Here is a 26668-nt window from a genome sequence, read left to right as displayed (position 1 = left end):
AGATTTGGTTGTAGACACGTTCCAACCCGTGCCACTAATTGCCACAAAGCACCGCTACCTATCCCTTATTGGCTGCTATGCCAATTCCTGTTACCAGGGAGCGAGTTAATGATCTTGTTTTCTGCTGTTTTCTTTCCCCACATGCATGCATACATACATATATTCCACAGACTGTATGTGGATTACAGCTCCATCCTTGGCCCTGATGTGAAATTACATGGCATTTTCATGGCTTTCAGTTACTAAGACCAAGTGTTTCCACAAGCCAAATGTTATGTTATTCCATCCAGTTTTTCTAAGCTGTGACGTAGTGAACAGTGTGGTTTCCGACACAGTTGGACTACTGTGGAGAAAAACAGCTGGAAGCCGACTCATTCAATGATACTTTCTGGGGAGTTCCTACAACGTAACGCATTTGTGAAATTTCCCAACATTTCCACACTTTCCCAGAGAATTTACAGAATTTCACAACTTTAACCCATCTGGGATAAATATAATATATATATATATATATATATATATATATATATATATATATATATATATATATATATAATTTTCTTGACAATCCATTACCAGTGGGGGACCTGGCAGGTGCCTGTGAAAAGTTTTCTCACATTAGTAACTGCTGAATCAAAAATGACTATACCTGAGTGCTTGACACGTAATGAAAGTTATGGGTTCTTGCCAACTGTTGGGTCACGCCAAAAACTGCATCAGCAAGTGTCATTACTCATAATCAACGGAAGCACTCTCCCTGCTATTGCTACTATTACACAATTCTGTCATAACATCCGCGTAATCATCACGCAGGCAGGCTGAAGTCCAACAGAAATTACATTAATAACTTCCATAATTTAGCCTGAGCTAATGTGTGCACAGCGTATTTGTCCATGAACAATCACTGCGGCTACCAAAGGCAAGGCAGGTTAATCTCTAATCTGTGTTTCCATCGAGCGATAATTCTATTGTGACAATGCATCAAATGTCTTTTATTGGAAGCAATTTTAACATTTTCATTTGACTGCTGGTTTACATCCCTTTGTCAAAAGGATGAGAACTGACTGACAAGTGTCGTCACGCTCAGAAACCATTCGACTTGTGAACAGCCACGATACAAGAAATACGTTAAATTATAAATTCAAACTGATCAATTCATGCACTTGCACTTTGACTCTGTTGTGCCTTTGTGGTGTTAGACGCGGTTGGTCAGCTGTAGACTGGCCACTTCCATTAATTCTTGTTTTTAAACTCTTCTGACATTGTCATATTTATGTTTTTTAGATTTTTTTTTTTTTTAATGTGTGTGAATGAATTTTACCTGAACTTCTTTGCAAACATGCTTTCCTCAAATTGCCCCTTGAGGGACGAATAAAATATTTTGAATCAAACTGAACTAAATAAAATAAGTGTACCTTTATACCCGCATTAAATTAATTTCAGTGTTGCCAAAGGTTCTGGACCACAAACTGTTTCCTTATCCCAACAAAAAAATTAACATGGCTGCTGTCCAACTTCATCTTTTTTTTTTTTTTTTTTTTTTTTAAATAAAGCTGCTCCAAAGATGTCTCATCTTTGATGTTTCTGGATTTGCAGAGCAACTAAACAAATACCTAACTATACGCTATCAAAAATCACAACATGAATGCTTTCTGGATTTCACTACCCTCTCCTTTGTAGATCGACAGAGTCTCATGAAAAGAGTTGGGTTGCACTGTGAAGAGAATTTCATGACTCATTCGTCCACAGACAAATTTTACTTTCACCGACCATAAAGTGGCAATAAAGGGTTACTAATTCACCAAAGTGCCATAACTCAGCGAAACAACCCCGTAACACTACGTAACATTTCTGCACCTTGAAAAATGCAATGCACTGGCAATGGACTGCAGGACTGATGATTATTATGGAGAGACAGACAACAGTAAGACACCCTGAAACATCCAGTGACGTTCACCCCCTTTTAGTTTTCAACCCCAGAACGAAAAAAATGTAATTTAACTCCTAAAACATCTGCAGTTCAGTACGTTAACATCTCAAATATTTTGAAGGTTTCTGATCAGTTAAACATACTTGTTCCAAAAAGGTAAAAGTTAAGGTAAAGTAAATATGATCTGTCAAATTCAGCCTTTAGTATCTCCCTATGTAAACGCTGTAGGAGGCTGCCTGATGATATGCTGGGCTGTAAATGTGTGTTCACACTTGTGTGTTTGTTCATGTGTTCTTTCAATCCTTTCTTATAAGGATTATAAAGGCATATCGCTGCAAGGATCAGACTTTTAATAAACCTGAAAGAGCAATGTGTTTAAAAGCCACACTGATTGAGTGAGCTTTGAATCGAAAAAGTGAACGGTCCCGCACGACTTTCAAACAACTTTAACTCTGGTCCTGATGCACGTATGCAGCTCGACAGATCTGCTCCCAGGATCATGATTCAAAACAAGATTTCATGCAAAAATATAAATCACATTCATTCAAATCAAGACAGGCTGCCAAATAGAGCCTGCCTATGCCCAGATACACAATGATACCGCTGTCATATGTGATTCTTTTGCTTGTATTTCAACTGATGCTGTCTATTTTTTGCCTGGATTTGTAATATTATATTATCCAATTTATTGTAAGACAGTTGCACAACACAACATCCTCTGCTGGATTTCCTGTGTCTCCTTTAAACCCTGTTATACTCTGCGCATGATGAGTATAAACAAAAAGGTCCAGTTTTCTCCTGTAAGTTCTGCTTCCTATCCCCCAAAATAAACAATAACCAAGTGGCATGTTTCTTACGGATCTGCTCTAATGTGGGCTGCATTAGAGCAAATTTGTGTGTGTGTGTGTATAAAATGTTAATTGTCTTGTTTTCCAGCTAATTTCCAAATGAAAGAGAAAAGACAAAACTTTAAGAAGGGTGGTGATGTCAGTGTGGTCCTTTGAGGTTTGGTCGATTTCTGCTGACGAACATGAAGAGAAATGATTTAAAAAAAAAAAAAAAAAAAAACACTATACCTCTGCAGCTCATCTCCCAGTCTCTTGGATCTGTCCTCCTGGAGCACTTCGTACATATCATCTTCCTCTAGCCTGCGTTTGTATCCGATGCGGAACAGTGGGTTTAGCCAGCTGAGGGGGAAACAATCACAGGAGGAGGAGGAGGAGGAGAGGAGGAAGAAGAGAGACAGAGAGAGAGAGGAGTACAGTGCATCAATTCATGATATATCATTTGGATGATCAGTGGTTCTATCTTGTGAGGGGGGAAAGGCGCTGCACACTCTTCTAGCTATGAAATCCACCCATTCATTGCAGCGGCTGAATGCACTGATGTGAGCGACCCATGTGCTGTCACTTTGGACCACTTGAAAAAGGGAGCCGGTGGAAAAAAGTGTGGATAACCATTCCTCCTCCACCTGGTTGGGATGCGGGCTTCTGTGGCGGCTGACAGTAAACATGTCAGCCTGCAGTTCATTTTTTTTTTTCATTCCTCCTAATGTGATACACGCAGCGGCCAATCTATGCTTGAGCGTGAGAGACAGGAAGGCTGGCACAGACTTTGAAACTTCCCCATCAAAACTTAGATCACGGTGCCAGATGATTCAGCAGGAAACTATCACAAAGCAGCAAAAGGTAACAGGCACCAAGAAAGTCTCATAGCACATAATCAATCAAATAAGCGAGTACAAAGTTGAATTCAAGGAAGGTGCTTGACATAAAAGCAGCAGTGTGGGGCATTGGAAGCCACGGAAATTGACCTGAGTGTCACTTGAGAGCGAATAACAGAGTATTAAAAACGATTTAGCAAGTTTTACACACTGTCAAATTTAACTATTTTCTTCCTGGTTGCTTTGATATGACACTAACGTGTCGCGACGGGAGGGCCAACCCACAACACAGAAAAAGAAACTAAACTAACATGTATGCTTTTTTTTTTTTTTTTTTTTTTTAATTCAACCTTCACCACACCCGGCGCTGTGCTCACTCACCAGAAGAACACCTTGGAGAAAAGGCTCGCCGTCGTCGCCGGGTTGGCCTTAGCATCTTTCGTCACTTTCTCCATGTCGCTCTCCACTCATCCGCTGTCGTCCTCTCAACTTTATGTCCTTCAAAAAGCGGATACTTCTGGCAATGTTGTGTAACTTCGTAGCTGGCACATGTTACACGGCAACACTTACTGCTCACTCACTAGCAGCACAAAAAAGCCCCGTGAGTGAGGGAGCACCCCGGCTCCGCCCCCCGCCGCACGTGATTGGCCAAAATATGAATCACCGTACTCATTGGCTGCGTGATTATGACTCGTTTTTGCCTCCGTTCCCCTGATAAAGAGGATAGGGCAAGGTGTGGGCTTCATTGCCACCCAGGCTTGTAGAGACTTGGGCTACATGTTTCTATTAGTCCTTACGAGAAAATTTGCATTGCTAGAAATATCTCACTTTACACAGATAATGGAGTAATTGCTGCCCTAAAACCAGTCTGAAAATGTGTCAGCCCTGCACATACTTCAGCTGTCATTTAAAAAGGTCCATGATTTGTTTCCTTTGGTTTGTTTGTTTGTTTGTTTGTTTGTTTTTGCCTTTCATGCTGCAAAAGTAAAAGCCTCTTGTTGTAAAAACCTCATGTTAGTGTAATTCCCTTTGGTTGTCGTGTGCATGTGAGGTTGCTTGTTTTGTGTGTAATTTGATTTGAAAACACCGGGGTAAGCAAACATGGCTGGCATCTGGTTTTAGTTACTGACATGACCGTAACTGGATGCCCACGGCAGAATTAACTCGCCGACCGACTCGTGTTAACCGTGCAGAAAGCAACAATTTGGTCTGTTACACTATTCGAATTTTTATGGCCTTTAACACATCGGCTCTCTCTTTCTCTCACACACACACTCACACAGTGCACACACAGACAGTAAGAAAGTCATGCAATCTTACAGGCATCCCTCCATGATGAAGTTACAATGCTGCTTGTTATTAGACAGGGGGAAATGTAGGCCTACTGTTTGATGCAGTTCTGCAAATGTGTTTGCCTTGCAGCGATTTGAGAAACCATGCAGTTTTATAAAAATCACTTGTTTTGTGGTTAAGGGAAGCTGTTGCGTGCACGGCGTGAGTTGAAATAGAATTTAAAAAATGTAATTTTCTCCCACGTTAACTATTTTGGCTCGTGACATGGGCTCAACACAGTCCCTGCATCTGTGTCTTTCTCTTGCTCCTCACACATAGACAGAGACACGTGAGAGGATATTGTATAAATAAAGGGTGAGCTATAGATGACAGATGCCCTCTGACACACTCCAGGTGGTTCCTGCACTACATAAAAGACCAGAGAGAGAGAGAGCAAGAGAAACCACACACACACAGACCCTCCTCCTCCCCTTCCTCCCCTTCCACTTCTCCCATTTCAGCGTTCAAGCAAACTCTCAAGGAAATCCAGTCACGTGTACCGTAGGTAACATATTGTCCTGACAATAACAATCCAGTGATAACAGGCTAACAGCTCTTGCACCATGCATGCGATCCCCCTGTAGATGTTTACCCAGCAGCAACAGGGAGCCAGGCTGAGGGAGAGGAGCCAGCGGGAGATTACCAGCAGCTCAACCTGACCCAATAACATTCATCTGGAGGGGATCAAGGCCCCTTTCCCAAGCTTTCAGAGCCTTGTGATAGACCTAATCTTTTGCATAAGTCTCTCCTGCACTTCCCCATTTGTATGTTTCCAAATTATTCGCTCTCACCAGGCGCTTTCAGACGCATCATAAGAGGAAAACCATGAGACAGAGATCATGAGGATGTGAAATTGTCAGTTCAGCTCCACTCTGTCCGGCTTCATCTCACACGGAGAAATTTGAAGGATGCATTTAAAAGCTACAAGCAATATTACCTGAATAACATTTGCGAATTGGTGACAGAGCATGGGCAAAGGTCAGCACGTGCAAAAAAGACGTGTCATTCGGGCGTTATTTATTAAATGTTCATTGCACGGGGTACAAAGGTATTTCATCTTCCATTGGTTCTACAATGAGGGTATCAGAAAAATAATATGGGCGGAGGTGTGTCAGTTGTCATCTGATATTGCCCAGGTCTTACTCATGACATGCTGTAAATCAAACTGACACTTCTTCCGAGCTGTCTAATGATTTTGCAGCCTGTGCTGACGATGCCGGCGAGCCTAATTATGTCTTTATGACCGGTAACTGCCACCCAGGTAATAAAGGAAAAGCACAATGTATTCTGACATAAAACGCTGTAGACGCTGCCCTTTTTGCTGACTCATGTGGAGTATAGAAACCTCATGCGGTGCGGCCTTTCTTCTCCTTTTTTCTTTTTTAATCATGCTGCATCAAACTGGGTTTTCCGTGAACACAATGCATGCATAAACAATCTTCAGAGCGAGAGACAGATCATATTTGCTATGATTAGTAGACATGCTCGGCGTGGGGGTTAGGGCATTAAACTGAATGCCAGCTTTGCATCCTGGTGGTCGTGATATTTATTTTTAATCAGAAACTGACCTATGATTTACCTAACATACATAAATGGCAGATTGCTCTTATGTAAATTTTTCTACATGAGAAGGACGGAGGTCTGTAGAGATAAAATAGAAAAACACATGCTGGGATATCTGCTGATAGGTCAACATATCTTAATGAGCTTTTATCTGATCACTTAATTGAATGCTTAGCAAGATTATCTTTCAACAAATACTATTAAATATCAATATATGACTAATGAGTTTTGGGGCTTATCACCAGCTATTATTGATTAAACAAGTTTTATTGACTGTGTTTTTTTTTTTTTCAATGTACCTGTTTTTTTTATAATCGATTTTCTCTTTATATACAGCGTTCTCGTTAGACGGTGGGTAAGTTTATATTCTTTACTGTTATTCCAACTGAGAAAACTGTCTTTGACTTGACTGTGTGCTGCTGTTGTAACTGATATAAGTATGCTGTATACGAATATACAGTGTAACCATTGTGTTTGTGATTCATTGATCAATGGATAAAGGTTAAAGCATCATGACTAATTGATGGTCATAATTACTAAGTGCTGACCACAAGCCAACACTGATAGCATCCTCTTTTGGCTGTGTCACTGTTAATTGTAAAGGGAGCTGTTGAGCCAGTTCATGGGGTGCAATTCCCCCTATGGGATGGTATTATCACGGTGCCAACCAATCCCCGTCAAGCACCAGAGGCCTGCATTGCTCAGCAACAGCAGCCATGGAAACACATCCAGCAAGGGTGCGACTACCAAGGGGTTTAACTTTGCTCACAACACTTTCTCAGGGTCTGTTTCAGTAAAATTCCTAAATCTAATCCCGGGAAGAGCTATGTTCACCTGTGACCTCAACCATTAGCTCAGAAGTTGTGAAACTGACCTCAGATCGGTGCCAATTGTGTCAGCTTGGAGACACTGTGTGCTCAGGTGTTTTTTTTTTTTTGTTTGTTTTGTTTTGTTTTTTCCAATGTAATTCCTTGTACCAGAAACCACTTCTCCACAAGCAGCGATTAGATGTAATATTTGTTTGGAAAGCCCTCCAACAGCCTACAACTGGAAATGGTTTTATGGTGTAAGATTAGAGATTTAATTAATTTGTAACTGGCACGCTGCTCAAGAAAGTCTGGATTTCACTCATTGTTCTTCAATTCTTCACAGAGAGTTGGTTATTGCTTTGCCCTTTGCTACAGGCTACCTATTTTTTTTTTTTTTTATTTGTAATTTTGTCTTCTCTCTTCTCATTTTGGATGGGCTTTGTGCTTCACTAACCTTTTGACTGGAGGCTACTTTCCTTCTTAAAAGCACTTCTCAAAATTGAACTCTGACAAGACAGAGGTTCTCATCGTCAGCTACAGTCAGCGACAAAAATCTGGGTGTTATCCTGTACTGTGACTTGAACCTGTTCAGCATGTCCTCAGTTGAAAAAAATGTTTTTTCAACTGAGGAGTGTGTAACTGAGCTCCTCACACCTTACAGTCCGGACAGGCCCCTGCCCCAGACGGGTCTGCCAGTCTGGCTCTTTAGCCTTCCACTAAGCATCAGGTCAGCAGAGTGTGTTGCTGCATCTTAAAATTGCTAAAAATGCTATTGTTCTCATTTTGGTGCTTACTGCTTGGAAAGTGCTCCTAAAATAAAACTATTGGTGTTGTTGTTGTTTTCTGTTGCTTCCTCCTTCCCACCCTTTGCTCTTTTCCCTCTGCAACACACTTTGCTCTCTCCCCTGTCCCTTTGAAGCTGTTGCTCAAAAGATGAGGCATGTTGTTCGAGTGGCTCCTGGAAAGCCCGAGGGAAATGAAAGAGGCCATGCAGGAAGCCACTCAGTCTGTAATTAGCTTCTTTCTCCACTAAATGGTGTCGAATCAGACTAATGCAATCACAACACCTGGAGGGCGACTTACTCATGGCTTCACTGCTTTCTATCTGGCCAGCTTAACATCAGTCAGTGATATGCAATTATGGCTATTATTTGTAATTATCTAGTCATGTCCAATTATTTACATGGCATTTTTAACAAACAGGGGGATGATGGGTGTCTGAGAGGTTAAGAGAGCGCCAGGTTACACCAAGGTAACGTTCTATAATTATAAATTGCCTTGGAGCAGACATCTGAACCATCTTACTTAGAAAAAATCTGCCACTTGATGGTGCTAGAGTTCTACAAAATGTGGTGATGCATTTAGTGTGAACTGGTGGCTCACTTTAAATCCAGTCCTTCGGTGCTATCCCTGTAATAAAGGCTTGAAATAAGTTTTTGTTTTGCACTTATTTGTTATTTCATATTGTCATACGAAGGTGTAACTATGAGAAAGGGAGCAGTTAACTGTTTCCCAAAGTTTTACATCAGTAGGAACAAATTCCACACCAGTGAATCACCATTCATTCACTCATTCAGTCGGTCATTCATTCTTGCCACTATACACGTTTGCTATCTCTGTTCCTCATCTTCTTTTTCCTTTTTCTGTCAGGGACATTTCAGACCCTTTCAATTACTTCCTCCTCCTGCAGATCCCCTTGCAGACCCCAGATGCATATTGTGTGGAGTGATGGGAATTGAGTTGTGCACACACATGGATGCACACACACTACAAAAAAATCTGCACTTAACAAGTCATATTCTCCAGTGTCATATTCAGGGTTAAAATCCTGATTTTCTTCAAACAAGAGAAAAATGTACCAGTGGGATGAGATAATCACACTGGCCTCCAATGTTCATGAACTTTTCCAGAATTTTCTTCAATCAAGTGTCATTTTCTTGATGCTAGTGGGCCTTATTCTGCCTTGTTTCAATACATTTATACATGTTCCAAAAAAAATTGAAATAAGTGGAACTGAATGAAAACAAATGGGATTATCTGATTCAACTGGCATATTATTCGCTTGATTTAAGAAAAAACAGGTTTTTTAACATGGAATATGAGAGTAAATTACATAAGATGGACATTTTTTGCAGTGCAGAGTATGACAGAAAGTGATTGTGTGTGCGAGTGAATGATATGCGTCTTGGGGATTGGGACTGGGCAATAGGCGTTGGTGCTTGAACACAGAGAGAGCAGTCTGTCTCCCCGTCAAAGCAGAACCTCCAACACTGACGCACCTGTCCTGGTCTGGACCAGCCCTCCCACCTCCTTTCTTTCACTTCTCTGGGTTCTTAACATCTCTGACCATAAAGAAAGAGGGAGAGAGAGGGAGAGAGAGGGAGAGAGTCCTTGCCTCAGCAGCTAGCTCATCCAAAGTCTCTCTCCTGAGTCTGCTCTTGAATAACAAGCCAGATATCCAGGCCAGAGGAGACTGAGACAAAAATGGGCAACATGGGCACAGAGATTGTTGCATTTATCCTGACCATCTCAGGCTGGATTCTGGTGTCCTCCACCCTGCCTACAGACTACTGGAAGGTGTCCTCTGTGGACGGGACAGTCATCACCACAGCTACCTTCTGGTCCAACCTGTGGAAAACCTGCGTGACCGACTCCACTGGTGTGTCCAACTGCAAGGACTTCCCTTCCATGCTGGCTCTGGATGGTGAGTTTATTGCATCATGATGCTGTTGTAGATGGATTCAAAGAGCAGAGGCAGAAAAGAGAGGCACAGCATTTGCATGTGAATGTAAAATATTTAGGTATGTGACTATGTGACTGTGGGTTTGTTACTCTGTCTGGATCCATCTATCCAATAAGCACCGATGCCCAGAGTCTTGCACATCTGTTTTCCGTCGGATGAATGCTGCCATTGTAAACAAATACACTTGGAACTTGATATTTCCTCTTACGACCATGGCTACAGGCCACAAACCACCACATTTACAACTAAAAGCCAGCAGAGGCATGTTTTAGTGAACAAGCCGAGCTGAGTGGATACAGTTCTCCTAATGTGTCCAGTTGAAGCAATTTGAGAAAGTCATGCAGTCTTGCAGAGGTCACTTGTTGATGACAAAGGCAAATGTCACCTGCAATTACTCGCGGGTGACAAAAGGTGATGCATGTGTCGCGTAAACAAATCTCCTAATGTGTCTGATTCAAAGCAATTTGAGAAAGTCATGCAGCCTCACAGAATTCACTCTTGTTTACAAGGAAAAATGTCATGTGTTGTCAGTGGCTTGTGAGAAAAGAAAAGTCTTGCATCACTGTAAGGCACGTCTCAACAAAAAAATGAAAATTTCTCTGTCGTAGGCAATCTTCTTTTGGTTTTAAATGCTCCCTCTTCCCTTTCCCCGTCTCTCTCCCATGAAGCCTACATCCAGGTCTGTCGGGGGCTGATGATAGCGGCTGTGTGCCTGGGTTTCTTTGGTGCCATCCTTGCCCTAGTAGGGATGAAATGTACAAAAATCGGGGGCTCAGAGACCACCAAAGCTCGTCTAACTGTCCTCTCGGGGTTCCACTTCATCCTCAGTGGTAAAACCTGCACCACAGAAAGCATGCACCTTGCTCCATCTTGATTTCTCTTTGAATTCAAAGTCTTGTGGATAAGCAACCGGAAAGCTTTTCTCTGTGCAGGGCTATGCTGCATGACTGCGTGCTCCATATATGCTCACAGGATCACAACTGACTTCTTTGACCCGCTGTTTGTTGCTCAAAAGTAAGTAATCACGATGAAAAGAAGGATTTGTTTGATACCAGCAGAAAAAGCAAGTGATACTGGCAATGGCCTACGCTTGTTACGTCAAATTCACATGAAAGGAAAACAAAAATGTGATGAGTTTTGCTGTCATTTGCTTCACCTCACCAGGTTTGAGCTGGGAGCAGCTCTCTTCATTGGATGGGCTGGATCTGTGCTGTGTATCTTAGGAGGGCTTATCTTCTGCCTCTCCCTATCGGAAGGCTTCAGCATCAGGCAAGTTGCGGTTTTTCTGATGTCCTGGATGCTAATTATGTGCTCATCTTTCATCAACAGCAAGGGCAGATTGTCTTGAGGAAGTCTGATTCGGAACGACTGTACAGCTCAACAACTTGCAGTCCTCAATCAGGCAATTTCAATAATTACTTAAAGCATGAGGGAGAAATTTAAAATCCAAAAAAAATCTGTTAGTCTCTCTCAACATCTTGTCTCATAATCACTATGCTTAAGGGCAAATTGTTGTAATTGTGATTAGTTACTTGAATGATGATGGCTGAATGTTTCCTTTGTTGCTCTCAAGCAACAAGGACCTTTTTTTAAGTGAAAGTCACCTTGGCTTAGGGTGCCGATGGAGAGGTCTTACATCAGGCAAGCTGAGGAAGCAAAGTAGGGAAGATACAGAGGGGAGAGCTGTGGCACAATTTGTTCCCAGGCCAGAAAGGGTACATGTTGTTCCAGAGATGAGTATGACAACAGCTCTGTCATCTTTCAGGACTTTTGGTGTCAAAAAGCAGGGAAAGAAGGACTGCAGATTTTGTTGTGTGTAATTAACTTTGTGTGTTTCGAAGTAGATAGAAACTAAAACCACTCCGAAAGCTGTTTTACACAGTAAATATTGCCTGGATTATTGTTTTCATATACTACAGAGATAATTTTAGTGCTGCAACCATGCCTCAAGACTTTTTGGTCAAAGAGTACAGAGTGTCTTTTCAGTACTTTGTTCTATTTAAATCAAATCCCCAAGGGACATTTGACTGAAACGTAGTTGTTTTTACTTTTTAGGGCTCAAAAACAGACATTTTCCTTATGTTTCCTGTCCTGTTTTTCTTTACAGAGCTCATTGCTCCTACAGTGGAGCCGCATCTTTTGTAACGGCACGCAACAGGCACAACAAAACGACCAGTAACCTGCAGAAAGAACCGCGGGAGCCGTCCAGACAGTTTGGGAGGAATGTCTACGTGTGACACTGAGCTCTTGTCACATGAGCTGGATGTGAGCTTTGTCACAATGTGATCACCACAAACTTTTTCAGCAGTAGAAGCCATGGAAGTAGGCTGATCAGGACAGTACACAACACCCTCATGGCAGTTCCCGTTTTTATGAACTTATGTGACTGGAGCCCGTGAGAACGTCTGGACAGTGTAATTTATGTGACCGTTTACATAATTTATCTACTTCAAGGGCTGGTCAAAATCACTGTGCTTGTCTACTGCTGTCTTTACAACTGATTTACTACAGGAAACACTGCAATATAACAGTAAATAGCCAGTTATGTAATTTGAAAATACTACAAAAGTTAAAAAAAAAAGACCTTGAAATTGATAGGAGCCAGGGCAAATGAATAATGTAAGATTCCCCCTTAAATAGTTTTCTCACTGGGTCATTTCTGTCAGTAGCCTATAAACAAAATACATCAGATAAGTGTGTTTTTCTCCCAGAGCAGAAAATTCAGTTTGGCATGAAACACCATTCAAACTCTCCGGTCACCTTCAACAAGCTGGCCCTCACCATGGGTCTTGCAGAGAGCAGCGGAGTGACTCCAAAACCCTCGTCCAGTTTTCTTGAGCAATGGCATCGAGATCAGCGTGGTCTAAAAAGAATGAGAAAAAATATTAATAATGGTGATATGATGCTTTAACTCATATCTTATAAATTAGATCACTAAAATAGGTCTATTATGGCCACCATTGTAAACCTAAACAGAATTAGAATTAGGGTAATAGTAATCATATGACCATTCTCTGAAGTGGCTTTGTGCTTTAATAATAAAGGAAATCTGCAGGAAATTTAACAGGACTTTTTCAGCATTACTCAGTGGAAGATACTAGTTTTTGTTCTCATAAACTGTTTCTGTCCCAAAGTACCAAATCTGTTTTTGCGCAAGCACGTTTCTTCCGTATTGCTCTGTCTATTTCCTGTGATTTTTTTTTTTTTTTTTTCCACCAGAGCGAAATGTGTGCCAATGATTTGTTGAAAAAAAAAAAAAAAAACATTCAAGCAAATTCTGTAGTTATGGGCATGCAGTTTTGTATATTTTCCCACGTGCTTTTAAACATGTGTTTTGGAACATCTTTAATGCAGCTTCTTTTTTTTTTTATTGAATTCATGTTTTACAATATGCTTTGTAGTAGTAATCTTCTGAAATAATGCAATGTTTTAGGTAACTAAATGTGACCAAATATTGTTCAAATGAGTGACTAAGAAATGGATTACTATTTAAAAACTGGGCAGGTCACTCCAGGTAAATGTTTCCTTGAAAATGTGTGCACATTAACTGGGGTGAGAGTTTCGCTTGGTTAGTATTTGTCGCACAGAAAGGTGGATCACTGTTACAGACTTTAGATGGTCTACATCTTCTTGATGGTCTAGACTGTTCTGACCTCCAAGAGTCACTGGGGCACACCTGACGCCAGAGATGGCTAACCAGATTTGGAGAGCAGACGGGCGGTTTCCCCTCCTATCAGCCATCCGTCTCCACCTCCTGATCAATAGCAACCTAAGCCTATGTTACGCAAAACCTCTTGGCCCAGAGGTTGGATACTTGAACCAGCTGGCAGGGAGCTGTTGGCCTGTGCTTTCCGGCGTCTTGCATCCGTAAACAAGTGTCAGGTGTCCACGGCTCTGGAGAATGGTCTCTGATATAATGGCTGTATTGTATTGTCTTGTGTTTGGTCGCTGCATCACCAAGCCAGTTTATTGTGTCGTATTGCTTTAAAGTGCTATTCAGTTTAGAGCACTAACATTAGCAAATTAAACTCTTTTTGTTTTTCAGCATCACACGACTGCCACCTTCTTCATTTCAATTTTCACCAACTGCGAACCATATTGGTTGCAAATGTTATTCATGTGAATGCCACAATTTATGAACTCACATATTTGCCTCTTATTGGAGAAGATCAACTTTAATGAATCCTGATTGAAAATTGGATCACTGCATCTACAAAAAAAAAAGAAAAAAGAAAAAGAAACTAATTGACGAGACAACACCTAGTGTTTCATCATGTGTTTGTGTTGCCTAGAAAGAAATTTACAGCACTTTAAATTTGTAATCCAGAGCAACATGCAGATTCAAATGCGCAATGTGGCAGCGTTGCATGCCCATTATCATATTACCAGATGGTAACAAGATGTGCACAGGCTCATGTACTAAGATACTTACATAAATATTACAGATTATGGATTATCCTTCTTACAAATTGTGTGAGCAGGATAGATCCTAACAGACTGGTGGTAGAGATGGGTCAATGCAACAGGACTCTGCACACAGTAGACAGGACACATTACGGTCCAGTAAGCATCTGTGAACATGTGCAAGTCTTCAAAAGCTAGAAATCAGTGAACCACAACAGTATGAGGCTGGTTTTGTGAAATCGGACAATGTTTTCCTAGTTTTTTACGTTATATATCTGTGATGGTAACACTGTAGAAACATTACTGACTTTGAACCACTATTTGCAGAAAAACATCCTGAATTCTCTGGTAGTCATTTTTTCTTGATGTTGTGGTTCACTCTGACTGAGGATGCATATCAGAATAACATGAGATTAACCATTTTTTCTTTCTTTCTGGTGGTGGGAGGCAGCAGTGAATGTTCAAATATAAGGAACTGAAACTTTAATGATCCATGGAAGGTAACTGATACTGTCTGAGGAAATATAATGACAGCAAATTTCACATTTTTGGGTTTTTTCCCTCCAATTAAGGATTAGGTGCGTTACTGCAATCACACCACCAGAGAGCAGTATTTACTTTATGGAAGTTTAATTGTTAACAGCCCTAAACAAAGATGACATTTCACAGGCTAAGGCCATGCAAAGTTCCCCTACAAAAATCCAATTGTGGCCTTAAGCTTTGTGAAACCACATCAACCAAATATTGGAGCAACTGTTAATATAGATTTTCAAATATTTGTTTGGCCTTTATAGCAGCTATTTTAAGCTTTCTATCCTTTCATGAAGCGATGCCCAGTCACTTCAGGTCACAGAAGCTTTCCTTTGTTCTTTTTTTTCAGATTCTTTTGCTAATTAAAGCTGCAACACAGCAGCCAGACTCACCAAGCAAATGAGGGCCACACCGAGCTCCATTTCCAATATGTGCTCCCTACTACCAATAACTCTGTCATAAGCTGAGAGGACTTTAAAACAAAGAGGACTTTTTTTAACCTCTCTATGGACATTCATCACTCCCCATGACTCTAATAACCTCAGAGTCACGGATTTAAGTCTAATTATAACAGCACAAAGACGTTATGCTATAAATATGAGACCCACAGCACAGTGAGGTCTTAGTGAAATTGTTAATAACCAGCATAGAGCCTCGAGCAAAGTCAAGGGATGATGCTGCAGAGGGCTTAGGTTACAGCACCGATGTTATTACATAGTTTTATGGAACACATGAAGGTCATTAATGCACAAATATATACCATGAGTTGTTATCTGGATTTAAAGAGCTATAGTGATGTCAGGATGAAAAGACAGCAGGTTTTCCTAAATCATTAAAAGCGCATTAAATCATAATTAGCCATCCAGTGTGAAAAAGGTATATCAAGGAGTGTCGATTCTGATTAACTGACTTTCAGCTGTGCCTGTTATATAAGAGACGAGACCCAATCAGTTCAATGGGAACAATATGAAGGCATGAAGTCCATTGTTTTGGTAATCTGATCTAAATGCTTAGGTAAGCACTCTCAGCCAAGATTCATCTCTTAACCATGGTCCTGGGAACCTGAGCGACTGTTGTCTCTCACCCACATGTAAGGCCTGGGAAACAACTCAGCAACATGAGAAAGCCAAGATTTCCAGGCTGGCCTCTGCCTTGTCCCTGGAATCCACTTGCTACCCTTGCTCTCTGAGTTAAAGGACGCACCAATATCCATTTGCTGTTTGCAAGAAAACAAGAGATTCAGCTCAGAATGAATAAGGACATTGCGTGAACAAGCGAGCACTATCTGACAGTACAAAGAAGCTATCAAGAAAAACAAAAGAGGAAAGAGAGGACACTGTGGATTTGAGTTGCTAAAGTGCTTCAGAAGAGGACTGAAACAGAGGCTGAAAAATTCATCCCACCAGAAGACATTCCTTGAATCTAACAAGAAGACAGCATAGATAAGGTCACCGCTCTCTTCGGGACCCGGTGATGAAGATCCGTGTAGTCCAAATTTGGGGCTTCTTGATGACGGTGCTGGGCTGGATTTTTGTGGCCTGCACCATGGCCATGGAGGGCTGGAAGATCACTTCCATAGGTGGCATGGGTGGCTCCTCCATCATCAAGGTGGCCTGGTACTGGTCCAGCCTGTGGAGGGCCTGTTTTACAGACTCGACCGCTGTCACCAACTGTTATGACTTTCCTGTTCTCTGGTCTGTGGAGGGTGGGTAAGACAGTTTTGTGTAGATGAAGCTCTAAGTAACTTATCTGTGGAGGTTATCTCTGTAAAAACCCAGTGCCTCAAGTATTCAAACATCATGGCATGTAAAAGTTGAGATTCAGATTATTGCAATGTCCTGTCACAGCCGTCTAACTACATGTTGTTATGGAACCGCAGGCCACATCCAGATCGTCCGAGGCCTGCTGATGAGCGCTCTGTCTGTGGGCATGCTGGGGTTTGTGCTCAGTCTGATGGGCATGGAGTGCACCTTCATCGGTGGTAAAGACAGGCCAAAGTACAGGAAGATTTACGCCGGGGGATGGTGTCACATCATCAGCGGTAATTGTCTAATTTCAGTAAGTTGACTTAGTCAGCAGGAAAAAGCTGTTGCATGTACCAAAGCAAATATGTACAGGTTAAAAATAGAATATTTGTGCTGTACATCTGCCCAGTCTTTTGCAAATTGACCTGTTTTTGTGCAAATGGCCTGTTTATGTCCATATATTGCTTCCATTTGTGAACTGTTATTATCTTTTCTATCTGGTAACTGTCTGTTGCATTCTTATCTATTTAACTGACAGAGATAAGTGTAGAGGAGCAGACTTATCTATATAAGTTTAATGTCTCTCTGAACCTGGACTTCAGGTTTGCTGTCCACATCTGGGTATGCTGTTTATGCTCAGTATGTGTCAGGAGAATACTTCAACCCCAACTTTGAAGGACTGACGTAAGTTAATTGAATTAAGTGAACTGTTGCTGTAAACTATGCATTACCAGTATTGAGGTTTTCAATATGAATCTACAAACCTTCATCTCAAGCTTTTTCTTTCTGTTCCAACAGATTTGACCTTGGCACCCCTCTGTTCTTGGGCTGGGTGGGCTCTGCCTTTCACTTGACCGGCGGCTGCTTCTACATTTGGTCGGTGTGTAAGCCGCTCTGTGGAGGAGAGAGCACGTGAGTACAGACATGTTGTCATTGCCCATGTAAAGGGAGTGAATGACAATCTCTCCTCGTTTCCTAGACAAATACCACTGACGTGCCCCAAAGGAACACATTACACCACTAAGTGCTCCGGTGGAGCTGCTTGATGGGTAGATTTACAAGAATGTGTTGGTACTTGGCCTCGCCCAGATAAGGGTGTGCAAATGTGTAGTGTGGGCTCACATGCAACTTATCCCAGAGGCTGCTGCAGCCAACAAATCACAGTCTGATCTCCAAGGAGGGCTGAATCAAGGGAAACTTGTTTGCAGGCTCTTGAAGACATGACACCTCAGTATCCAAGAAGCTTCTTCAGTTTTCATGGTCTGATCTCTCACAGTTTGCCTAGTTCAGGGTTAGAAGTATACAGAAAAGGCAAGCATAAGCCTGCATCATGCATCATGCATGCTATGGAAAACAACCGAAGAGTGCAAACAAATGCTGAACAGTTGTCCAACTTGTAACACCTAAAGACATAATTCCTATGATTTATGTTGAAAATTAAACCGGTTTCCTTGTAGCGTAGGGATATGTACTAGGTATATTAAGGGGCGCCAGACAGGAGAAAGTTAATCCTATCAATTTCTTTTCTAAATTATAAAATGTTTAAAGATACATAACTAGTACAAAACAAAACCCGATTAGCCCTCCTGCTATCCTAGCTACAAAAGAATACAAACAAAGGAACAAAATACCATTCACAGCGAACGAATCTGCATAAATGAGATGTTAATGAAATTAAATCAAAGGCAAACAATCAAATCAAATATAGGGATGCGGTATATATAAACCAGCTCTCTTGTTCACCTTCCCAAACCAAAGCATAGCAAAGCAAATCTTGCTCAGTTAAATTTCAACAAACACACAATGAACCAAAAACACTCAAAAACAATCAAATTAAATTCAGTAGTCATTTCAGACAAAGTGAAAGGTGTGAGTAAACATGAGTTAAGTCCAGTTCAATTCAGTTCAGTTCAAGAAAGTCAGGTGGGCATGTGTGTGTGTGTGTGTGTGTGTGTGTGTGTGTGTGTGTGTGTGTGTGTGTTCAGTTCAGTTCAGGAGTTCAGTGTATGATTGCATGAGTGTGTGTGTTCAGTTCAGTTTAATTCATGTATATGTATTGGGTTGGTGTATGGGGGTTCTTTGGGGGGGGGGGGGGGGGGGGGGGGGGGGCTATCCAAAGAACCAGGGACAGGGGCAGTGAAATCGTGTGGGTCAGGAGGGTGGACCGGTGAAAGGAGAGAGAGGAAGAGAAGCCTGGAGAGCGACAGGCAGGGAGACTTAGCACTTAGCTTCAGTTTTTATGGATCCACCCAGGCAGAGAACAGCTTCCAAGCATGCTGTATATGAAGCACACCAAACGACACTCCTCCCAAGCACACTCCAGGGTTCAGCTCCTCTCCTCAGCCCAGCGCTTTTTCATACAGCAAACTGCAATTCCTCCTTACTCTTCGGTTGGTTTTGTAGTCTTACTGTTTTCTTAGAGATTTTAGTTACATTTTCTAGAAACTGGTTTAGCTTTTAGTGATCTCCTCCTTTGTGCTCTCACTCCTCTCTGCTCTCCTCCATGCACAAGCCAGATTGCCCTACAGGTGTGTCCAATTTATCTCCTCTGCTCCCAACTCCCTTTCCCCTGAACCAATTAAAGGGCTATTCCACTGTTTGTTTTTGCTCTCTCTACCACATCCTGACTGAACAAATTTACCTTTTGTAATTGTTTGTATCTCTGCCTGTTTTATACTTATGGCTTATTAAGAAAAATGGTCTAATGGGGGAAATCTCTGATATGGATGATTGCCAAAATCATTTCAACTGTTACTTTTTCTAAGACCTGTTAGTCCATTAAATATCTTGGAAATTTGATCACAGGGTTTTGAGCACAGAGAGACAAACTAACCAGGGCAAAACCTCAATGCAAGAAGAAAACAGATGACAAATCAATCTCCCTTGCCTCAAATGTATTGTTTGATTGATAGCTGTGTTGACAACTGAACTTTACACTTCATCATCACTGGTCAACCTGGAAACCTGACTCTTGGCCTCTAAATTATACTTGAACTACTTAAATTACTATGCATGTTGGTGTTGTTTCTTTAGCTATTAGATTTTTCTTATCTTGTCTTGTCTGCAGGGTATAGTAAATACCTATATCTGACTGAAAGGTAATTTCTGACACTGTTTTAAATAAAGGGAGGATTGATATTTCCTCTTACAGGACCCATTCTGTGCTCCCGGCAGTCCAGCTACTTACAACCTCAGGCCTCCCACAGCACCATAACAGCCTTTTCCAATTTAATGTTAATAATAATAATAATAATAATAATAATAATAATAATAATAATAAAATTATTTGTATAGCACCTTTCATACAGAATGCAGCTCAAAGTGCTTCACAAAACCTGTGTCTCTCTCCAGGACAATTGTCATCCCCGCTGTCCCTGAGACAGAGAAGCCCACCACAGCCTTATCCACAGTGTCTGAGATCACCTCCAAGACCAAAGTGTCATCCATCTCTGAGCTGTCATCCAAGTCTGCACCCTCCGATGTGTCTGGCATCTCCTCCAGGTCTGAACGCTCGTCCAGATCCGGACGCTCATCCAAATCGGAGCGATCATCGAGGTCAGGGCGGACCTCGAAGTCTGATCTGTCCGCAGGGTCAGGGTCAAGATTGGGATCGAGGTCAGGGTTGGGGTCAGGTTCGGAGTCCGGACGGTCCTCAAGGTCAAGCGGGTCAAGTCGCTCTGAGTCCCGGAGCAGCAGCAGCAGCAGTCGGACAGTATCCTCTCTGTCTAGCAGGGCAAGGAGTGAGAGAGAGCCATTCATCAAAAACTCCTACATTTGAATGAATGTAAACAGATGCTTCTGGCGACAAACACTAATGCATGCGATTCATCAAAGCGTTGATGCTTATCTGATCAGTTTCTGAATCTATGTCAAAAGCAATTTGAGTGGTGTGTGTTTTTTCAATTAATAAAATTGTTTGATACATCCTTCTTTTTCAAAAATCTTTTTGCTTTCATTTTCTGTTGCTTGCTTTCTATCATCAATAAAGAGACACAACTTCACAAATCAAATAATTAAAATACATATACCCATTCAACAAGCTAATACATAATTAATGTGGATATCAAAGCTTTGTATTATGATCATTAAGCTTTATGGGCTGTATGTCAAATAGACAACAAGTAACACAAAAAACTAACACACCAGTCAGGTCTGGTTGACAGTAAACAGAGTCAGTTTTGCTGCTATGATTCAAACCTTTACACAGAAGCAGCAATAGAAAAAAGACTCACACTCTCCGGCTTGCTTTTGAAGTAAAATATTTGCAGCTGCTCTTATTTTGATTACCTGTGGAATACATATCTTGCAAGGTAGGGTGGCTTTTGTGACCTTCATAGCTGACAATATTGGCTTTGTTTTTCCAGTTGATTTCAGGTTAACTGTTATGACAGATAGAAACGTAAGACATGGGCAAAACTATTATCAAATATGCTTTCAGATATATATGAAATGCTGTTATTACTTATTGTTAGGTTGGTTAAATTTATGTATTTAAATAACCAAAGCAGTCGGCAATGTTTTTTCATGTATTCAAAACATATCCAGCTAATATTTTGCCACAGTCTGGGAAGCTCACTTGTACTTCATTATGAAAACATTACTCAGTAGGAACTTACAGTGAAGGCTTTGGTGACATGTGGAGGACAGTGGCTCAGATCCTGGGGCTTCTGGTGTCCATACTGGGCTGGGTCTTTGTGGCCTGCACCCTCGCCATGGACCACTGGAGGTAGGACAAAAGACAAAATCAAGACAAAATTAAAACTTGTGCAATGAACACAGAATATGATGGAATCAAATTGTATTTTTTGTTGCATATAGTAACAACATGAATAGTTCATTAATAATGGCAGATGATTGTGGGTGACTTTTAGAAAGTAGTCCTTGCTGAGCTCTTTGATTTACAGTTTTCATCTACTTTATGTAATTCTCCACTGAAGGGTGGCCCAGCTGGGAGGCCAAGGGGGCTCCTCTGTGGTGACAGTGGCCTGGTACTGGTCCAACCTGTGGAGGGACTGCTATGAGGACTCCACAGCTGTAATCAACTGTGTAGAGTTCAAGGTGCTGTGGACGGTGAAATGTGGGTACACAGACAGAGGATCCCTGATTTCTGTTGATACTATAAACTGCTTATAAAGAATGAGAATGAGGCTTGTATACACACTAGTGATTCTCAGTTCTCTTAGAGATTATTAAATTCCTAAGTAGTAACGATGTCATGAGTTTACCACACACTTTTGGGAGGATTAATCAAGTTTTGTGTGTGTGTGTGTGTGTGTGTGTGTGTATGCAGCACACATCCAGACAGTGCTGGGGCTCCTGCTGACTGGCCTCAGTCTTGGGCTGGTAGGCACAGTGCTCGCATTTTTTGGGATGGAGTGCACGCACATCGGCGGAGACCAGAGAACTAAAGACAAATTATTAATAACGTTGTCCGCTTTCCATTTGGTCGGCTGTGAGTATGATTTGTTTGCTTACAAACCGTCAGCTTTTTGAGACCAACTGGTTTGTCTTGTTTCTTATCTGCCATTGCTTTTCCCTTACGCAGGTGTTTCAGACGCGGCTGGCTACTGTTTATACATAAACAGAGTTGCTGCGGCCTTTTTACACACCAAAGCAGACCCATCAAAATTGAGGTGATATTTGATCTCTGAAAACCCATCATTAATATGTAAATATGAATAAAAGCAAGATGGCAGCCCATTTTAAATGCAATTTTGTCTGTAGCTATGATATTGGAACACCACTCTACCTTGGGCTGGTGGGGAGTCTCCTCATTTTCCTCGGTTGTACACTTAACTGTGCATCTACACGCAGAGTAACTCATCCAGAAAGGTTTGTTTCTTAGCTTTAAATGACCCATCAATATTTCAGCATATTCCGATGTGCCTGATTATTTCCAAATGAAATTATGTGCAAAGAAAGTCTGACATACATTCAAGAAAGTTAGCAAAGACTGATGAATATATTGCGTGTGTTCTCGTCCTGATCCAGGTATCCCATGGTTCGCTTCATCAGAGTTGGAGACATTGCCACAGGAAAAAACAGCCTCTATGGGAAACCACTGTCAATAAAATCAAACTGTCCCTACAACTTCTCGCCTTACAACACGGCCACTAGTAGCATTGTGATTGTGTAACACTACAAAATAACATCATATGATCTGTTTATATTGCCACATAAAATGTCAGGTACGTGTCTACTGGACTGCAAATGTAAATGTGTTATAGTCTCAAGCGAAAGAGTTTGCCTTCAGGGATCAATCCTAAATAATAAAGAATTATATAATGATCAACATCACCCTTTATTGTTTCTATTCTCTTTGTTGTTATGTTTTTAGTTTTGTGAGAAGGAGGGAGGGGTTGGTTAAGATTTTACAGTGAAATGTCACTGAAATGACTGCAAGGTGTGATTTTGTGTTTTGTGACAAAGATGGGCCCAGCGAGACTTCATCCTCGATGGCATTTTGTCCTGCATCCTGGGAAAACACGAGATGCTTACCTGGCAAAACTGTCCAAAAGATAAGCCAACATCCACACCTGTGCATCAGCACTGTGGCGGAGAGGGGGAGCCTTGTTCAGGTTTTCCACGGTCAGGTGTTCTCAGAGCTGGATGTTTAAGATCTGTGCAGTGGACCTTTCCTCTTGTCTGTTGATTTCCACATTTTATTTTGTTAAATTTGGGGTTTTTGATGAGTGAAGGCGCCCACCACCATGAAGTACAGGACAGTGGTGATGTACATGGAGATCGGCTGCTTTGTGTCCTGTCTGTCTGGATGGATCCTGGTGTGTTCCACTCTACCCACCGAGTACTGGACCTTTTCTGAAGTGGGCAGCATCGTCCTGACCACCTCAAACTACTACTCCAATCTGTGGCGGGACTGCATCTCAGACACCACAGGGGTCTCCGACTGCAAGGACTACCCCTCCATGTTGGCCCTGCCTGGTAGGATTAGGTTTCCCATCCCCTTTGTTCATCTACTAACCTCAAGTACAGCAAAGATAATCTGACAATGTGCTTTGAGAAATCCAGAACTTGATGTGACGTGCATAATTTTATGTTGCAAATGATTAATACAGGTGAAAAATCACTTGTTCAGATAATATAAGATCAGTGTGAGGTGCTTGTTATTGGAGACACATAATTGCCTTGTCTGTCTTTACTGTCTTTTGTATTAATAATCATCTCAACAAGACATCACCTTACACAAAGTCATCATTATGGAACAGCTTCAGTTAATCCATAGTTTTCTCTGTCCTCCAGCCTTCCTACATGCCTGCAGAGCCCTGGCCGTCTGCTCTGTCATCACTGGCTTCTTTGCAGGTGTCCTCACCCTGGTGGGGATGAAATGCACTAAAATAGGAGGCTCAGAGATTGCCAATTCAAGGGTGACCTTTGCAGGTGGTATAACGTACCTTGTTTCAGGTATGAATCATTTTTAAAAAATATTTTTCAAGAAAATTAAACATTCTTATTTTGTTGTCTGTGGGTAAAATACAATCTATGCCTTGGGATGCTTAGAAAATGGATTATTTTCTTTTAGGATTCTGTGGGATGATCACGTATTCGTGGTGGGGCAACAGAGTCGTATCAGAATTTTTGGATCCGAATTTCAGGGCACAAAAGTGAGTATTATTGTTTGTGAAATGAGTATATTTTGCTAACGAAATACACTTCGCTTGAAACTGATATTCTGAACCTTAGCTAAATAAATCTTAAGTAATTAAATAAAACAGTAAAGAAACAACTGAAGAAAATCAAAATGCCACAACACATTCATATACGTGAGTATTTGCTTTTCAGATTTGAACTGGGAGCTGCAGTTTTTATTGGCTGGGGAGGCTCGACCCTTCTCATCGGTGGAGGGGCGGTGCTGAGTTTCTTCTCTGGAAAAGAGGGTCTTCGCTCAACGTAAATCTCCCTCCTTCCCTGTTGTGCTTTTGCAATACCTTATGTAATATTATCTTTACCTATATTTGACTCTAACCCTATCATTTTCTGTACCAGCTCCCAGAAAAGCCCACGAAGGCCTGCGACCTATGCCACGGCCCGAACCAGACGGACTTACATGCTGCCACCGTCCTCGTCCAGAGTGACCCTGGTGCCTCCCCTGTTCTACGAAGGCAGAAGCAGCAGGAAGAGCAGAGCAACTAGAGCGACAACCAAGACCAGCAGGACGTTCAGCAGGGACGACTTTGTCTGAGCCAATGAGCTGAGGAAGTGACTCAGTTACCAAAGGAGGAGACTCTTACTGAACAAGTGCATGGCTGGAAATGAGAATCTTGCCACTAACGCAGTGCTTGGAAACATGCACAAAGGAAGAAATGATGACAGATATAAAACAAGAAGTTCTTTGGTGGTCCTGCTTTTTGCAAATACGGAATTTGTATGCAGAGGAAACTGTAATGTGTTTTATGTGAAACTTTGCAACTTCATGTGAAATGAAAAATTACATACAAACTACACGGCCTTTGTTGATACAAAACATAGCTGGTGCAGACAAAGTCTGCACCAGCTATTAACTTGCATAAACATGTTGCATAAACATGTTTCATTAACTTGCATAAACATGTTCTGTATAAAAAAGATTTTCGTTGCTGGTTTCAGTACATAAGGGATTTAGAAATTTCATGTTCCATGTGCTGTTTGAGATCTACTGGGCAGACTGCCATGAAATTTGGTGGACACATTCATACCTCCTTTGAGAATGAAACCTAATGATTTGATAGCCTTATTACGTTTCCTCTAGCAACATAATCAGGCCACAATATCAAATTTTCACACAACGTATCAGAATAACAAGTATACACGCTTGCTGCACTCAGTAGTTTTCCACTTCCTCTTTCCCACAGACCATCTGCCTCAGCCTTTCGCAGGCTGACAGGTAACAATAACCCTTACTGATAGATTTTATGGCACTGCCTTTGCTCTGTTACATACGCATTTGTTGCACCTGTTTAAGCAATACACGATTAGGTTACTAAGCATGATAAAGGTTAAATGTGGTTAATGATTAAGAATAAACAAACATGATCATATGAACACAGGAATTCCCTTAAGGGTTACTTCTCTGGAAGAAAGGGTCTTCACTCAATGTAAATCTCTCAGTCCCTCAGACCTATTCATAGTCTTATATAGTTTTATTGATATCTTGGACTGTGACTATTCTGCCCAACCATGTCTGCAGGAGAGGTGAAACTGGGGAAAAATTAGTTCATTATTCATCTCCTGTCCTAACTAAAGTTTGGAAAGATGTGGACTGAGATTGTTTTGTTGGGCAGCATTTGTCTATTGTGATAGATGGTGAATGGTTCTTTGACAATCTCATATATTCCAGTAGACCTTTTTCACAGCAGCTATTTTGACATGGAATCACAAGTTAAAAACATTAATTAAAGCTCTGTTTATTTTAGGATCCTGCTATTGTTCACACTGGCTCACTGGAAAGACTGGTTCCCTTACATGGATTGGAAATTTAATTAATATCACGAGTAACACCTGTGGTTAGCCTACTTCATTTGAAAATAGCTGCTGTGAAAGGGTCAATTACTTCCCACATCAGCTCCCAGAAAAGGAAATGGAGACCGGCATCTGATGACACGACCCGAACCAGAGGGACTTACATGCTGCCAGCTTCCCCGTCCAGAGTGACCCTGGTGCCTCTCCTGTTCTGTGGAGGCAGAAACAGCAGAGCGAGCAGCGCAGCTAGAGAGAAAACCAAGACAGCAGGGTGGCCAGAGAGAAGGGTTCAGCTGCAGCCTGTTGATTAGGGGGTGTGGCCTAACCTTAACCCTTACCCTTAAATGTTAAGGGGGTGCAGTGGGAGGTGGGAGGGGCTTAAGGTGCTACAGGCCACAGTCAGACATTACTGATTTTGAACCAAAGAGGAACTCAAAGCTGAGAAAGTGACTCTCTTACTCAGGACTATCAAGCTGGAAATGTAAATTCTGT

The 26668-nt window shown here is 41.5% G+C and overlaps 5 protein-coding genes across 12 annotated transcripts in view; 4 read left to right on the top strand and 1 right to left on the bottom strand.

Moving 5' to 3' along the window:
* LOC115374752 (multidrug resistance-associated protein 4-like) overlaps nt 1–17614 on the bottom strand; it is a 54313-nt gene extending 36699 nt beyond the window's left edge. Inside the window, exons 1-5 of one of the 5 annotated variants that reach the window (XM_030073872.1) lie at nt 17485–17614; nt 14186–14250; nt 12801–12903; nt 3975–4091; nt 3007–3117 (exon numbers count right to left, since the gene is read on the bottom strand). In XM_030073872.1, coding sequence (XP_029929732.1) covers nt 3007–3117; nt 3975–4048 — 185 coding nt within the window. In that variant the 5' untranslated portion in view covers nt 4049–4091; nt 12801–12903; nt 14186–14250; nt 17485–17614. Of the gene's footprint in view, nt 1–3006; nt 3118–3974; nt 4174–12800; nt 12904–14185; nt 14251–17484 lie in introns of those variants that run through there. The other 4 variants (XM_030073854.1, XM_030073863.1, XM_030073844.1 and 1 more) reach the window with 4 other exon arrangements.
* On the top strand, nt 9782–12277 carry cldn10a (claudin 10a). The gene is made up of 5 exons (XM_030074039.1): nt 9782–10001; nt 10709–10870; nt 10973–11054; nt 11205–11309; nt 12148–12277. The coding sequence occupies exons 1-5, from the start codon at nt 9782–9784 to the stop codon at nt 12275–12277; spliced, it is 699 nt and encodes a 232-aa protein (XP_029929899.1).
* On the top strand, nt 16408–20563 carry cldn10e (claudin 10e). 2 transcript variants are annotated; one of them, XM_030073985.1, is made up of 5 exons: nt 16408–16680; nt 16855–17016; nt 17323–17404; nt 17519–17632; nt 20072–20563. In XM_030073985.1, exons 1-5 carry the CDS (start codon nt 16449–16451, stop codon nt 20496–20498), a joined length of 1017 nt encoding a protein of 338 aa, XP_029929845.1. In that variant the 5' UTR covers nt 16408–16448; the 3' UTR covers nt 20499–20563. The 2 variants fall into 2 exon arrangements, with proteins under 2 accessions (XP_029929845.1, XP_029929853.1); XM_030073993.1 differs by having other exon boundaries at nt 16563–16684.
* A 287-nt stretch (nt 20564–20850) lies between these two features.
* On the top strand, nt 20851–23012 carry LOC115374876 (claudin-10-like). Its single transcript, XM_030074029.1, has 7 exons — nt 20851–21030; nt 21329–21446; nt 21658–21797; nt 22011–22172; nt 22266–22353; nt 22445–22552; nt 22712–23012. The coding sequence occupies exons 2-7, from the start codon at nt 21355–21357 to the stop codon at nt 22854–22856; spliced, it is 735 nt and encodes a 244-aa protein (XP_029929889.1). The 5' UTR covers nt 20851–21030; nt 21329–21354; the 3' UTR covers nt 22857–23012.
* Nucleotides 23013–23265: 253 nt separating this feature from the next.
* cldn10d (claudin 10d) lies at nt 23266–26648 on the top strand. 3 transcript variants are annotated; one of them, XM_030074012.1, is made up of 6 exons: nt 23267–23662; nt 23981–24142; nt 24261–24342; nt 24521–24628; nt 24725–24922; nt 26598–26648. In XM_030074012.1, the coding sequence occupies exons 1-5, from the start codon at nt 23431–23433 to the stop codon at nt 24918–24920; spliced, it is 780 nt and encodes a 259-aa protein (XP_029929872.1). In that variant the 5' UTR covers nt 23267–23430; the 3' UTR covers nt 24921–24922; nt 26598–26648. The 3 variants fall into 3 exon arrangements, with proteins under 3 accessions (XP_029929877.1, XP_029929872.1, XP_029929865.1); XM_030074017.1 differs by lacking the exon at nt 26598–26648 and having other exon boundaries at nt 23266–23662; nt 23981–24118; nt 24725–25219; XM_030074005.1 differs by lacking the exon at nt 26598–26648 and having other exon boundaries at nt 24725–25219.
* Nucleotides 26649–26668: the final 20 nt, after the last annotated feature.

This window comes from Myripristis murdjan, chromosome 2, assembly GCF_902150065.1.
Source record: "Myripristis murdjan chromosome 2, fMyrMur1.1, whole genome shotgun sequence".
NCBI lineage: Eukaryota > Metazoa > Chordata > Actinopteri > Holocentriformes > Holocentridae > Myripristis > Myripristis murdjan.
The sequence above is the reverse complement of the archived record's forward strand: the minus strand, read 5'-3'. Positions and strand labels throughout refer to the sequence as shown.

Coding starts and splice junctions, on each gene's coding strand:
- cldn10a (XM_030074039.1), top strand. CDS start 9,782: ATGGGCAACATGGGCACAGAGATTGTTGCATTTATCCTGACCATCTCA. Junction 10,871..10,972: donor GTTCCACTTCATCCTCAGTG/GTAAAACCTGCA, acceptor TTCTCTGTGCAG/GGCTATGCTGCATGACTGCG. Junction 11,310..12,147: donor TCGGAAGGCTTCAGCATCAG/GCAAGTTGCGGT, acceptor TTTTCTTTACAG/AGCTCATTGCTCCTACAGTG.
- cldn10e (XM_030073985.1), top strand. CDS start 16,449: ATGAAGATCCGTGTAGTCCAAATTTGGGGCTTCTTGATGACGGTGCTG. Junction 16,681..16,854: donor TGTTCTCTGGTCTGTGGAGG/GTGGGTAAGACA, acceptor ATGGAACCGCAG/GCCACATCCAGATCGTCCGA. Junction 17,405..17,518: donor CCCAACTTTGAAGGACTGAC/GTAAGTTAATTG, acceptor CTGTTCCAACAG/ATTTGACCTTGGCACCCCTC.
- LOC115374876 (XM_030074029.1), top strand. CDS start 21,355: ATGTGGAGGACAGTGGCTCAGATCCTGGGGCTTCTGGTGTCCATACTG. Junction 21,447..21,657: donor CTCGCCATGGACCACTGGAG/GTAGGACAAAAG, acceptor TCTCCACTGAAG/GGTGGCCCAGCTGGGAGGCC. Junction 22,354..22,444: donor GCAGACCCATCAAAATTGAG/GTGATATTTGAT, acceptor TTTTGTCTGTAG/CTATGATATTGGAACACCAC.
- cldn10d (XM_030074012.1), top strand. CDS start 23,431: ATGAAGTACAGGACAGTGGTGATGTACATGGAGATCGGCTGCTTTGTG. Junction 23,663..23,980: donor CTCCATGTTGGCCCTGCCTG/GTAGGATTAGGT, acceptor TCTGTCCTCCAG/CCTTCCTACATGCCTGCAGA. Junction 24,143..24,260: donor TATAACGTACCTTGTTTCAG/GTATGAATCATT, acceptor ATTTTCTTTTAG/GATTCTGTGGGATGATCACG.